Consider the following 13,517-nt stretch of genomic DNA (forward strand, 5'->3'; position numbering starts at 1 on the left):
TTTTTAGATATGTTCTTTAATATTTCGATGATTTCTCATCAGGGGGAGTGTGGTTGACCCAGATCAGTAAAAGAGGAGTTTCGTAGGTCAGTTCATCTAATTTTCTTTGGGAAAAAACAGTATCTAAAAATAGAAGATATACATTATTTATACATAGTATTTTTACTGGTATTTTGAGTTATAACTAACCTTTCAGAATGCATTTCACTTTTTATAATAATAACAATAATGATGATTTTTCTTAAAATATGACATTGAAGTAGATGTAAAACTGAAGAGATTATCTTAAAATGATTTAAAAAATCAGCATAAAGTGTGATTTGCTTTGTTAGACAGTCCCTTGGAGCTATAATGGTGAAGTGATATGCATCATTAGTGACATTTTAGTGCAAAAATGTTAATCCCTACATTTAACAGCTGCTTTCTAAATTACTTTTAGAAGTAGGATAATTATACCATGTCCTTAGCCGAAAATGCAGTTGAACAGGAATAAGCTGAATGTCTGGTCTTTTTTTATACTGAAGCAGAGCATAACACATCCCCCTACCAAAGAAATTATCTTGATTTACACTAACATAAAATGCATTAGGCCTAAAAGTAATTGTCATTAATCTGTCAGGAATTTGCCTGTGGACATGGATAAATGATTTGTGATTTTACTGTATACATATATATGTCAGGATTGACAAATAAACAATTTGTGTAATGTACAACTCAACACTATGTTAACATAGGGCTTTTGCTGAAATTTACAGGGCCTGGGATAACTTTAAGGAAACAAACTGTACAAAATATTCTCTAAACAGCCATTGTACCTGCTCAGATGCAGGATGTAGAAAGTTTCAGTCACCTTATCACTTTCCTTAACTGAAGGCAGGTAGGTTACTCTAAAAAGTGTCTCTGTCAGCTGAACTAGTTGGCTCCTTGAGATCAAGTTGGATTAAATATGTGCTCTTACGTAACACAATAATGCCACCACACCGAGAACAGTCCAGTTGGATTGTTTCTGAACTGATATTTTACTTATTGATGTGGAACAAATTGTACAATATAATCCTTGCATCAAGTTAATGAAGATCAACATTGCTTGAGACAATATGAAACAGCACGCAATTATTTTATTAAGATTGCTACTAATGTTACCAGAGAAACCTCTCTTTCATTTTTATTTTGCTTAACTTAGCATTTACACTAAGGTGACTTATAAATTGCACTTACGGTAGTTAACCAACTTAGCTAACCTAAGAAGTGTACACTACAAGACTGTAAAGCTTACATGTGAAGATGTGTGCATGCTATATGCAGGTACTGTATAGTGACGTGCTGGTGTGCATGGCAACTAGCTCTAGCGTAGCCTACTATTGTTCAGCAGAGAAGCTAGCTAGCATTTGCAGGAAGGATTACGATGAGTAAACTTTTCCCTTCCTGCTCCATGAGGATTTGTGAGCAGGAGCTGGCCTGGTTTAACTGCTTCATTAAATCCCCTGGAAGCTTAAGTTAGCGAACACAAAAGGGAAATGTGCTAGTGTTACCCCACACGGATCTATTAAATTACCTTTTGAAAATCTGTCAAAAAGATTTCAGTCGTACGTACGTAGTGATATAAGTTTCCAAAGAAAAGCTGAATTTTTAGCATCATTACTCCAGTCTCCAGTGTCACATGATCCTTCGGAAATCATTCTAATAAGCTGATTTGTGCTCAAGAAACATTTCTTATTATAATTCATGTTAAAATCAGTTGTGCTGCTTAAACTTTTTGTCGAAACTGTGCTACATTTTTCAGGATTATTTGATAAACAGTAAGTTAAAAAAAACTGAACTTATTTGAAATATTTATTTTACAGCATCATAAATGTCACTTTTGATAAATTGAATGCATCCTTTCTAAATAAAAGTATTAATTTCTAAAATCTCAATTCACAATCTAAACTACTCTTTTTACTCTAATTCAGCTCTACTAAGTACAGTATCGGTTCCTAATTTAATTTGGGTGTTTGGTCTCCAAGCTTCTCAGACCGCATCACAGAGCACTAGAGCAACACACGGCCATGACATTCCATCGCACACAGCCACCGCCCCCTTTAGTTTGGCCTCTGTGAGTCTTTCACTCTGACTGCCCATGGCATGCAAACTGCTCACTGAGTCCGAACAAAAGGACAACAAGAAAAAAAGCCTTCAAAGAGCCAATGTACAGTGAGAGTAAAACCATTCTGAACACAGTGAACATGAAAGCGATGTTTATTGCACTAATTAATACATAAAAAATAATAATAACAAAAAAGTAATAAATGAACATCTCTCTCAATGTCCCTGAATGCACTTATTTTGATATGCAAAAAAAAAAATAGATACAATTTTACATGCAAGCAGCAAAGTGAGATTTCATGTTTGCCATCATTTGATAAATCTATACAATTACTTCTAGAAACCCTGTACTCTTGAAACCAGAAAAGCAGCCCTCTGAGGAACCCAGTCCAAGTGTCTAGCGAGGTTCTTGTTTCTCTCTATGATGCTGCCGTGCTACAGCCGTGATCAGGGCCGCTCCTTTCCCACTGCCATCCTCGGATAGGATAAAATCCACCTTACAATTTGGAGCGAGCTCTCTGACAGTGTCCTTTAAGATCGTGGAGAAGCTGTCACGAAAAGCGACATGTCAAGATTAGGATATGAATCAAACACTGATCAAATGCAAGTAAATGTTCTGCTAATTTTTACTTACTGTGGATGTAGCTTGTATAGGGTGCCGTCCACTCCCACAGTAATCTCCAAATGCTCTAGTCCACGGTTCTCTCGGATTTTGTCTACAATAGCAGCCATTCCCGCTCCACAGAGCTGAGCTGCTCGCCGGGAAACGGCTCCACACACTTCCTTCACAATAATACTGTCATCACATGTGCTGTCCAAGCCCAGAGTCTGCAGAATGCTCCTCACTTGCAGTAGTGCCAAACGGTCACTAAGTAAATGGAAGAAGCCAAAGCATGAGTCAAATTAAGTGCATTATATTACATTTATTCATTAACTTCTAGTTAGAAGTTTTTTTTTAAAATGCCTATTATTAAAGGTGCTCAGTATTTTTTCCCTCATTAAACAACCTGATGAAGCATACATGGATGAATAAAGGGTCTTTAAAGGGTTAGTTCACCCAAAAATTACTCGCCCTCATGTTGTTCCAACCCCGTACACTTTCGTTCATCTTCGGAACACAAATATTTTTGATTAAATCTGAGAGCTGGATCACTCCTCCATTGGCTTCTATGGGATTGAAACTGGCCAGCCCAGAAAAGTTAGTAAAGACCGTTAAAATAGTCCAAGTGACTACAATGGCTTAACCTTAAGTTTATCAAGCGACGAGAATACTTTTTGCACTATTCAAAACTATTAATTTTCTTCTGTGTGGACCTCTGAGTGAGTTCACGTAGTGTAATAGCGCAGCACTTCTGTGTTGAAACTGTGTTTTGGTAAAAAACATGGCAGATGGCAAAATACTTGGGAAGCTGAGCCCAGTCATGTGACCAATATATTCGATAGGCCTATATGTCAGATTAATGTACCTCTCAATCTGTGAGAGGAACCTGGTCTCAAAGATGCCTTTGGTCTTCAGTGTCTCTGTGATGCGTCCACGAAACAGAAGACCACGTTTGGTGAGATCAATGAGAATCTGCCTTACAATCTCTCCCAAATACATTCCACTGGTCATCTTTTCAAACCTGTAAATGAGAGAATAACATATTAGATTATATTTGGAAAACTTGACACATTGCCACAGATTTTTTATTTTATATAAATACTTCTTCCTCCTCTTCTTCTTCTTAATAATATTAATAGCAATAATAAATGATTATTTATTTGTATAAAATATTTAATAAACTATAATATTCTCAAAGCATAAAAAATTAATGTATTGTCATTTAAACTGCACTTATTTTTGCTTTTTTTGCTGTTCATTACAACAGGTTGCCAACACTGTTCCTATGCTTAGAGAACATATTGATAGTATACTGCCTCCATGTGGACAAATGCAGAAAACCTGCATTGCATTTGTCTTTCACAACTTTCAGATAACAATCGAAAAATAATATCACTGTCTAAATCGTCTAGAAATGGTAATCTTTACCTTTGTTTTCCTGCATTGAGTGAGCCTTCGTCCACCTCTTGGTCATATCTGGTCCGGATGTCCTCAATATTATCATTTTCTCCAAATCCACCCCACTCAGTGTTTATACACATCTGCCCTTCGTCACCCTCCACAAACTCGATGTTCTTCATTTCCTCCATGTAACACACATTGCTGCCCGTTCCTGCAGAGTAAAGATTCATACGTGTTGACATGCTGGATACTGTAATGCTTCTTTTTTGCGTGTGTTGGTTTAGAATCAGCAGTGAGGTTGTCAGTTAAAATACAGCTTCACTGAAATACCACAGAAACACTTTGGAAATATATTAATACTTACCAGCAATAAGACCAATCTGACATTTAGGGTCCTCATATGCACATGTCATCATTGTGCCAACTGTGTCATTCACTATAGCAACGATATCAAGGTCAAATTCCTAAAAGAAAAAATTTAATCATAACCACGCCAATACAAACAAAAGTAGCACAAAATAGTTTCATTCAAATAAGAGGATTATAAGCTACAATAGAGTTATTTAAGCAAAAATATAAGCATTGAAGCCTGAATACTCTAATTATATGACAATAGAACATTAATCTTGTTGATGGTGCTTCTCTGTAAGTGGATGAGTGTGTCATCTGCAAAAACTACGTGATGTTTACTTTCCCCTCACTTTTCGTCTTTTGATGGCCTCTCTCAGCATATCCACAATATCATAGCCCTCACAATCTGTCGCTTTGAAGCCTTTCGTCCAGCAGACCAGATCTCCCTAAACAAGTAGAAGATGCAAATGGAAAGGACGATCAATTGAGAGTAGCATTTGTCTGTGCTTTTAGTTTAAGTTTAAAGGGTTGGTTCACCCAAAAATTCTATCATTAATTACTCGCCCTCATGTCGTCTCAAACCCATAAGACTTTTGTTCATCTTCAGAACACAAAAGAAGATCTATTTGATGAAATCTGATAGCTCTCTGTCCCTCTGTTGACACAAATACCACTTTGATGCTTCAAAAAGTAATTATACACACACTTCATAAAACAAATCCATATGAATTGTGTGGTTTCGTCCAAATTTTCTGAAGAGACACAATCGCTTTATTAAGTAATTAATGACAGAATTTTCATTTTTGGGTGAACTAACCCTTTAAACCTCGTTGTGATAATCATATTGACAATTGAAGTGACCTGATAATCCAAGGTAGATGTTTTTTTTACCTTATCAATACCTGTCTGACTGCATGGGAAAGAGAAGGTGAAGCCAAGAGGCAAACGAGTGTTCTTTATTCCCATATAGTCCAAGAAATCCGAGATACACTGAACTATGTGGTCAAACAACTGGAGGAAAAAAAAAAAAAATGAAATCAGCTTAAAATGTCTTGTGAATGTTGTACTGATACATTTTTGTACTCTTAGTGGAACGGTTAAGTGATATAATCGTTCAGTTTATGATACAAGCGTGAAAATTGGCATGAGCGGTCTCCACGGGTCACTTGAAAAGAAAATTGTCAGAGCCACTTGAAATTTCAAGATGGTGACCATTTTTCAAGATGGCCGACACCTTAGTGGAGCAATTAGGCTTAAAGGAGAACTCCGGGCAATTTTTAAGTTAATCTTGATCGTTATATCTTCTTTAGAAAAAAAAACTAACCGGATTGGTGCTTGCAACACGGAGCTGCTACCGTTAATGCCCAGAGCTCCCACTCAGCTAAAACGGCAGTTATGGGGGCATATTTCATAGACACAAAATGCAATTAAAATGTCTTTCCAACATGAACAGGGTCCTTAGATGACAACAAGATGCGTTTAGCAACTTAGCCATTGTTTAAATTCACCTACATAGTGTTTTAGACGGCTAGCTGTAGTCTCGCACTGAAGTCCCGTGGGAACTCGCGTTGTTGCTGGTTGTGTGTGTGAAGAGTGTGAGGCTAGTTCTTCGTCTGTATACTCGGGTTCTAATAAATAAGGACGACCATTAAACTCAAAGCCTCTTCCATGTGTTCAAAATCTTCTATATTCTCCATAATTACGTTACGAACCATTTCTTCTTCATTTGTGAGCAACTCCGATCATCACTCTTCACACACACGACACTCCTCCCACCTGCACGCTGTTACCTTTTTCCGGCTACAACAGGAGTTCCCACGGGACTTCAGCGCTAGACTACAGCTAGCCGTCTAAAACACTATTTAGGTGAATTTAAACAATGGCTAAGTTGCTAAACACATCTTGTCGTCATCTAAGGACCCTCTTCATGTTGGACAGACATTTTAATTGCATTTTGTGTCTGTTAAGAGGCACAGAAACACTATTTATGAATATGCCCCCATAACTGCCGTTTTAGCTGAGTGGAAGCTCTAGGCATTAGCGGTAGCAGCTCCGTGTTGCAAGCACCAATCCGGTTCGTTTTTTTTAGACAGTACTCACAAAGGTATAACGATCAAGATTAATTAAAAAATTGCCCGGAGTTCTCCTTTAAGCCTAATTGCTCCACTAAGGTGTTGGCCATCTTGAAAAATGGCCGCCATCTTGAAATTTCAAGTGGCTCGGACAATTTTCTTGTCAAGTGACCCATGGAGACTGCTCATGCCAATTTTCACACTTGTATCATAAACTGAACGATTCTGCCAAACATAAGCACTTAGCCGCTCCACTATCTATATAGTATATTGATGTTAAATATTTAATACTTATGTATTAATTTGCACCAAAATGATTGTTTTTTGTTCATAGTGCTTCACCTCCTCTCCTGTACCCTGCATGATCTCCTGTGGGATGGCATAAATCTTGTTGTACATCCGGACTGAATTCCGCATACCAGTACGAATCTTAACCACCAACACACGGAAATTGGTTCCACCAAGATCCAAGGCAAGGTACTTTCCTCTTTCTGTGAAAGTAACAACATTCAGTGGCATAAAAAGTTTCTTAATGAGTCAATTATCAGACTTCCAATTTCAATTTAAGTTTCCTATCGAATATACAAATAAAATCAAAATAAAAAAAGGTCTCCAACATCCCCTGAACCCAACATAGGACTAGAAGTTTGAAGAAGGAATGGATGTATAATATAATATAATATGATATAATATAATATATAAAAGAAATAAAAATATAAATAGTGATAACAATAAATAATAACTCTGAATTCCCCAAAGATGTACCATTTATAACATGATAGCTGTAAGTAGGCAGTTTCCCTTTACCTGTCCCATCTGGAGTCCTGTAAACATATGTGGGCAGCATTTTGACTGATGCGGTGGGATGGGAGTCTTTCTTTAAGCCTCGTTCCAACTCCACATGCATCTTCTTCTTCACTTCCTGGAGCTGTGTTGAGTTCAAGGCGAAGGCCGCAAGGGTATCATCAATCTCCTTGCGTTGGGAAGCTAAACGCTGAGCCACTGCAGTCACCATGGCAGCACCTTTGGCACTGCCACTTTCAGACAGCACAAAACGGACATGACAGTCTGACACCAGATGGCGGACCACCTTGTGGAGCCTCTTGGGGTACCTTTAAAATACAGATACAAGTATTTAACATTGTGGATAAAAAAAAAGAAACTTCTTCCATCCAATTTCGTACTAAAAACCTCCTTTGGTTTTACGTGTGAAAGTGAACTGACGTACTGCGGATGTGTTCGGTAGACCGTCCCATCCACTCCTACAGTGGTCCGAAGGGTCTTCAGCTTCTTGTTTTCTCTGATCCGTGTCAAGATGGCAGCCAAAGCGGCAGCAACCAGATTAGCTGACCTGAAGGACACGATGGTGCAGACATGCTGGACAGCAATGCAGTCATCATCACTGGGATTAAGTCCCAGGTCTTCCAGGATCTCCCTGGTGTTCTCCAAACCGCCTTTATACCTGGAAACATTCTCAGTTAGAATATGTACATTTAAACCCCGTCTACACTTGCGTCAGATTATCACACACCACCAAAATCCAGATTAATCCAGCATTTATGCTGAATCATGGTAGTGTTTTTAGCAGGGACAATTCCTAATATTCTCAAATAATCACTAACTTAATACCAATAGGTTGCCATAGGATTCCTCATAGCTAGAAAAATATATTTCTTATTTTAACCAATCTAATATCGATTTATATTTGTGAGCATGTAATCTTACTGTTCAATCAAGCAGATATGGTTGGTCTGAAACGTTCCTTTGGTCCTGAGAGCATCACTGACTTGGCCATGAAACAGTAGACCCTTTTTGGCCATCTTCAGCAGGATGAGTCTCACTAGCTCTCCCATGTACAACCCACTCACCATCTTTTCAAAACTGGTTACAAAGTTGCAGAGTTAGGTAATACATAGACTACGAAACTTAAAGAAAAAAATGGTTTTAAATGCACGCATCATTTGGGAATAACCTTCAGTAAGTGTGGAATAAATCAGAAATGCCCTAATATTTTACTACGAAGGGTCAAAAACAAAACTTGATAGGATGAAAGTAAATGTTGCCCTGATTTGGGCATCCCTGTGTTAAATAATCTAACGACTTGCCCATCAAAAAGGACTTACAGCTGTTTTCCTGGATTAATTGAGGCGGCATCAATTTCACGGTCAAAACTTGTGATGAAATCATCAAGCACACCATCTTCTCCAAATGCCCCCCATTCCGTATTAATACACATCCTGCCTTCATCTCCTTCCACGAGATCAATGTGTCGCATTTCCTCCATGTAACACGCATTAGTACCAGTACCTGCGGTAACAGATTGCAGCATTAAATCAAGCCTTTAATTTGCCTTATTACAAGAGACAGCTTCCTTGCCCTCTCACTTTTGCAGGATTCTTATGAGGGATTCCCTTATGAAGCAATACATATTTTGTGTGTTTATATCTCATTTTAAATCTATTGAAAGAAAATTGTCCAGTCCAAAAGTGTCCAATGAGGTCTTACCTATAATAACCCCCACCTCACAGTTCTGGTCATCATAACCACAGGTCATCATGGCCCCCACTGTGTCATTGACCATAGCCAGGACATCCACGTCAACATCCTACACACACGAAGAGGTAAATTGTGGAGTCTTAAGAGGCAGTCACACTACAGTGACTGTGTGAGCTGTGCTTCATATATTGCTACACTATTGATAATAGACAAATGGACCTTTTTTGCTTGTGAAATTTTGCTAATGTGACCATATTTTTAAGAACTCAATTGCAAGTAGAAGTTATGAACACAAATCATCAATACTACTATGTTATGACTTCTTCAACCTGGAGTAGCACCAGTTGGTTTCTACTTTCTCATTTTGTTCATTGGAAATGATGAGCAAAGAAAATGGCATTCATACCCCAACTTTACGAATGGCTTTCCGTAATGACTGCACCACATTGGTCCCTTGAACACCTCTCAGCTTGAAGTTCTTGGACCATGACAGTAGGACACCCTGTGTCAACAGACAACATGGGTCCATGAGGAGATCAACTGATATAAATGTCCATTTCACTGGTTTATTGATAAAGAAAATCCACTCAATCTCTCAATGACTTGAGAACCATGATCCAATTAAAACGGTTCATGTTCAATTTTATATAAACATGTCAGAGTTCAGTTGTACCTCATCTATTTTCGACTGCGCACATGGGAAGGAGAAGGTGAAGCCCAGAGGTTTACTTTTGTGATTAATGTGGTGTTTCTCTAGAAAAGACTTCAAAGATGCTGCCACATGCTCAAAAAGCTGAAGAAAGAAAGAATACAGGCATTCAAAACATTTAATAAAAAGGTTTAATATAACATTAGAATAATCTGCACCCTATCCATGTAATTATCTACAGTGACTTAGATCCTAAGATCAGCTGACATTATACATACTATAAACAATAAGAGAACTCACTTGTTAACATCATAATCATAATACACTGGAAACAACTTATAATCGGCAATGGATTCCTTATTGTTATAACTCATATTTGTGAAGCAATAATCACCTCTGTTCCTCTGCCATTAAGGATCTCCTCGGGGATGGGAAAAGTTTCACTTTCCATCTGGACTTTCCCCTTCCCATCTTCTGAAACCTTCACCTGTAGTACTTTAAATTTTGAACCCCCCAGATCCAGTGCCAGAAACTCACCCTTCTCTGCAAGAGAAACATATGGAACAGAACAGATGTAAAGCTATCATGAACATTAACAGATTTGAATTATTTAATATTACTCAAATGCAGTGATTCTACAGCTTTTTTGGGTGTGAAAATGGTTACAATAGTAACCATGAAGTGGCCATGTGTCATGTCAATGTACCCGAGCCGTCGGGTGTTGAATAAACGTGGGTCGGGAGCATCTTCACTGCAGCCGTAGAGTTACTCTCATTTGACAGTCCTTTCTGCATCTCCAGCCGAAACCGAGATGATATGTCCACCAGCTGTTCATCTGACAGGCGCATGTCATACAGATATCGGTCTACCTGTTGAGAAACACAATTATTTTAAACACTACAACTTTTGAGCTCTCCTGTTGCCTGGCGTAGTTTCTTTCACACTTTCTTATTACATACATTCAATGAAACAAAATACTGGGGAATAAGTGACTGAATAAAAGGGTAAACAAAACTGAGAAATAAAATATTAAAAATGACATTTCAACTCATTTTGAACGATTGACAACATAAAAATCACCAAGCAAAAAATAATACTAATATTATCAGTGACGCATGCAATTATATGACACAGTGTAAGATAATGTAGGAGTGTTTCTTGAGATAAAAATCATACCGCTGTAAAAAACAGACTCAACTATGTGTGAAGTCTTCAGTGTCACATGATCCTTCCGATTTGGTGCTCAAGAAACATTTCTTTTTATTATTATCAACCTGGAAAACAGTTGTGCTGCTTAATATTTTTTCAGGATTCTTTGATCAATTGAAAGTTAAATGAACAGCATTTATTTATTAATTAAAGCATTTATTAAATAGAAATCTCTTGTAACAATATACATTTATTTACTGTCACTTTTGATTTAATGCATCCTTTTTTTTAAATCTTACCACAAATGTTTGAATGGTATCATTGTTTACACAAAAATATTAAGCAGCACAACTGTTTCCAACATTGATAAGATTTGATTTGATTTCAGAAGGATCATGTGACACTGAAGACTGGTGTAATGATGCTGAAAATTACGCTGTCATCACAGGAATAAATCACATTTTTAAATTATTTAAAATAAATAATAATTTCACTATATTACTTTTTTTTTTAAATCAAATAAATGCAGCCTTGGTGAACATAAGAGACTTCTTTCAAAAAAAAAATTTGTATTGCTTTCAAACTTTTGACAGGGACTGTATATTTGTATGCATTTATTGGACATTTGAACGGATAAAGGAAAAGCAGCCAAACAAATAACCACATCACAGCTAATACAGGGATTGTTCTCAGAACTTTGGCTAATGTTCTGGGCTGGCAAGGTTCCCTCAAAGTTATTAATAAACGTTCTTCCAGTAATGCTAATAGAATGTTTGTTCAAAGTATCTGGGCTGCATTTCCCAAAAGCATCATAAGCCGTGATCATAGAGACCATTGGTGGCACTGGTTCTAGTCAACTTAGGCTTACGATGGGGGTGTAGCACTGTGGTAGAGCGCATGCTTGGCATCTATGAGGTCCTGGGTTCAATCCCCTGCATCTCCAGGCAATGTGGTACCTTCAAATAAATACTTTGGGGTAGTTGTGGCCTAATGGTTAGAGAGTCGGACTTGTAACCTGAAGGGTGTCAGTACCGGCAGGAACTGTAGGTGGTGTGAGTGAATGAACAGCAGTCTCTTCGACTCATATTAACCACAACTTGAGCAAGGCATCGAACCACTAAATCGCTCCCTGGGTGCGCAGCTAAAAAATGGCTGCCAACTGCACCGGGTGTGTGTGTTCAATACTCACTGCTGTTTGTGTGCACTGGATGGGTGAAATGCAGAGCACACATATTCCTAGTATAGGACACCATACTCTGCTACATGTCACAGTCCTTTACGGAAACTTTAATAATGTTCTAAAAACGTTAGCACAAAAATGTTATTTATACATTGTTAATGGAGCATTCAGAGAACATTCAAAAGTAACATTTCCATAATGTTTGGTCAAATGGAATATTCCCTTAATGTTCGCAGCACTCCTAAGAATTTTTTTCAAAAACATCTAAAAATAACTGGTCATTTTGAACATTCAGAAATAAAGTTTTCATTGTTTAATGGGAACGTTATCAAAAAGTTTTTAGAACATGTTTTGTTAGTTGAAAAGGAACTCCTTCAATACAGCTTAAAAAGCATCCCAGGATGTACCTTTGCTCCCTATAATTCCCATCCTTCCATTTGTGTTATTTTATCGCTTTGATGAAAGAACAAGTAGGTGTGTCTGACCCTTACCTGGAAATGTATAATAGATAACTATAGTAAACTATTGAAAGAATGGGGGATTAAATACAAAACATTTTTATTTATGTTAAATAGCTAAAAAAAAAAAGAGCCAATGATCAATAAGCTACAACAAAATAGTCAGTTTAAACTACAGCTCACAACAAGGTGTGAAATTTCATGGAGATGAAAATCAGTTCAATAAATGCTGATGAGGAGGTCAAGGTCCTTTCTTTCTCCTCATGCTGTCTGTTATCTGCCCACAAAAGGCATGTGTGAGAAGAGTTAATGATTCCACACGCCACAGTGAAATCACATTCATCATCAACTAGGCAGCATCTGACAACACACTGACAGAGTTAGACTCTTACTGTCAGCACAGAAAAACACAAAACAGAACATCACACTGAATAAATCTATACTTTATCAAGGCGTACAGGGCATTATTTTGTAGAAAATATCATTCTGATGGAAAGTTTGTCTAAAACACATTTGAACAAATATAGAGGTTTATAAACGATTACCTTCTTGATCTGATCCTCCTGGAGCTTTGAGAAGTAAAAGGACAGCAAATGGACCGCAAACATCTTGACTTCCTGAAGCAGGTGGTTTACCTCAGATAAAATGTGATTTATTATTGAAAAACAAAATGAATGACCAGATTTAAATGAGTACCTAAAATCTTCCTGAATCCTCAGGAGTGACTCTAGTATGACTGAGAGAACTTTTCTTCTGAGCTTGTATTTCACTGATCCAGAGTTGTGTGCTTGCTTTCCCTCCCCTTTCACGGCTAAATAATTAATAGACAAGCCTCGTCCGGCCCCTCTGATCTCCAGTCTCTCCTAGCAATGTGTTTGGATTCACTCCAAACAGCAGGAGCACCTTAATAACAATCATGAGCGAAACAATAGATCAAAAAGAGTCCTTTCTGTTCGGCTCGAGTTCAACATGTAAACATCCTCCATAAGAAAGTGAAAGATACAGAGAGAAAAACATGTTAAATTGCAGATGTCAAATCTGACAGGATCCATGAGAGGGTATTTCTGCCCAGATA

The 13,517-nt window shown here is 37.6% G+C and overlaps 1 protein-coding gene across 1 annotated transcript; it reads right to left on the reverse strand.

The window, feature by feature from the left end:
- Window positions 1-1,826: 1,826 nt before the first annotated feature.
- hkdc1 (hexokinase domain containing 1) lies at window positions 1,827-13,225 on the reverse strand. Its single transcript, XM_079634930.1, has 18 exons — window positions 12,988-13,225; window positions 10,362-10,524; window positions 10,050-10,198; window positions 9,680-9,799; window positions 9,413-9,508; window positions 9,016-9,115; window positions 8,634-8,817; window positions 8,236-8,391; window positions 7,739-7,972; window positions 7,318-7,622; window positions 6,853-7,001; window positions 5,330-5,449; window positions 4,789-4,884; window positions 4,452-4,551; window positions 4,115-4,298; window positions 3,552-3,707; window positions 2,720-2,953; window positions 1,827-2,633 (listed from the first exon to the last, which is right to left on the reverse strand). The coding sequence occupies exons 1-18, from the start codon at window positions 13,048-13,050 to the stop codon at window positions 2,483-2,485; spliced, it is 2,760 nt and encodes a 919-aa protein (XP_079491056.1). The 5' UTR covers window positions 13,051-13,225; the 3' UTR covers window positions 1,827-2,482.
- Window positions 13,226-13,517: the final 292 nt, after the last annotated feature.

Source organism: Phoxinus phoxinus (genome assembly GCF_949152265.1).
Source record: "Phoxinus phoxinus genome assembly, chromosome: 14".
NCBI lineage: Eukaryota > Metazoa > Chordata > Actinopteri > Cypriniformes > Leuciscidae > Phoxinus > Phoxinus phoxinus.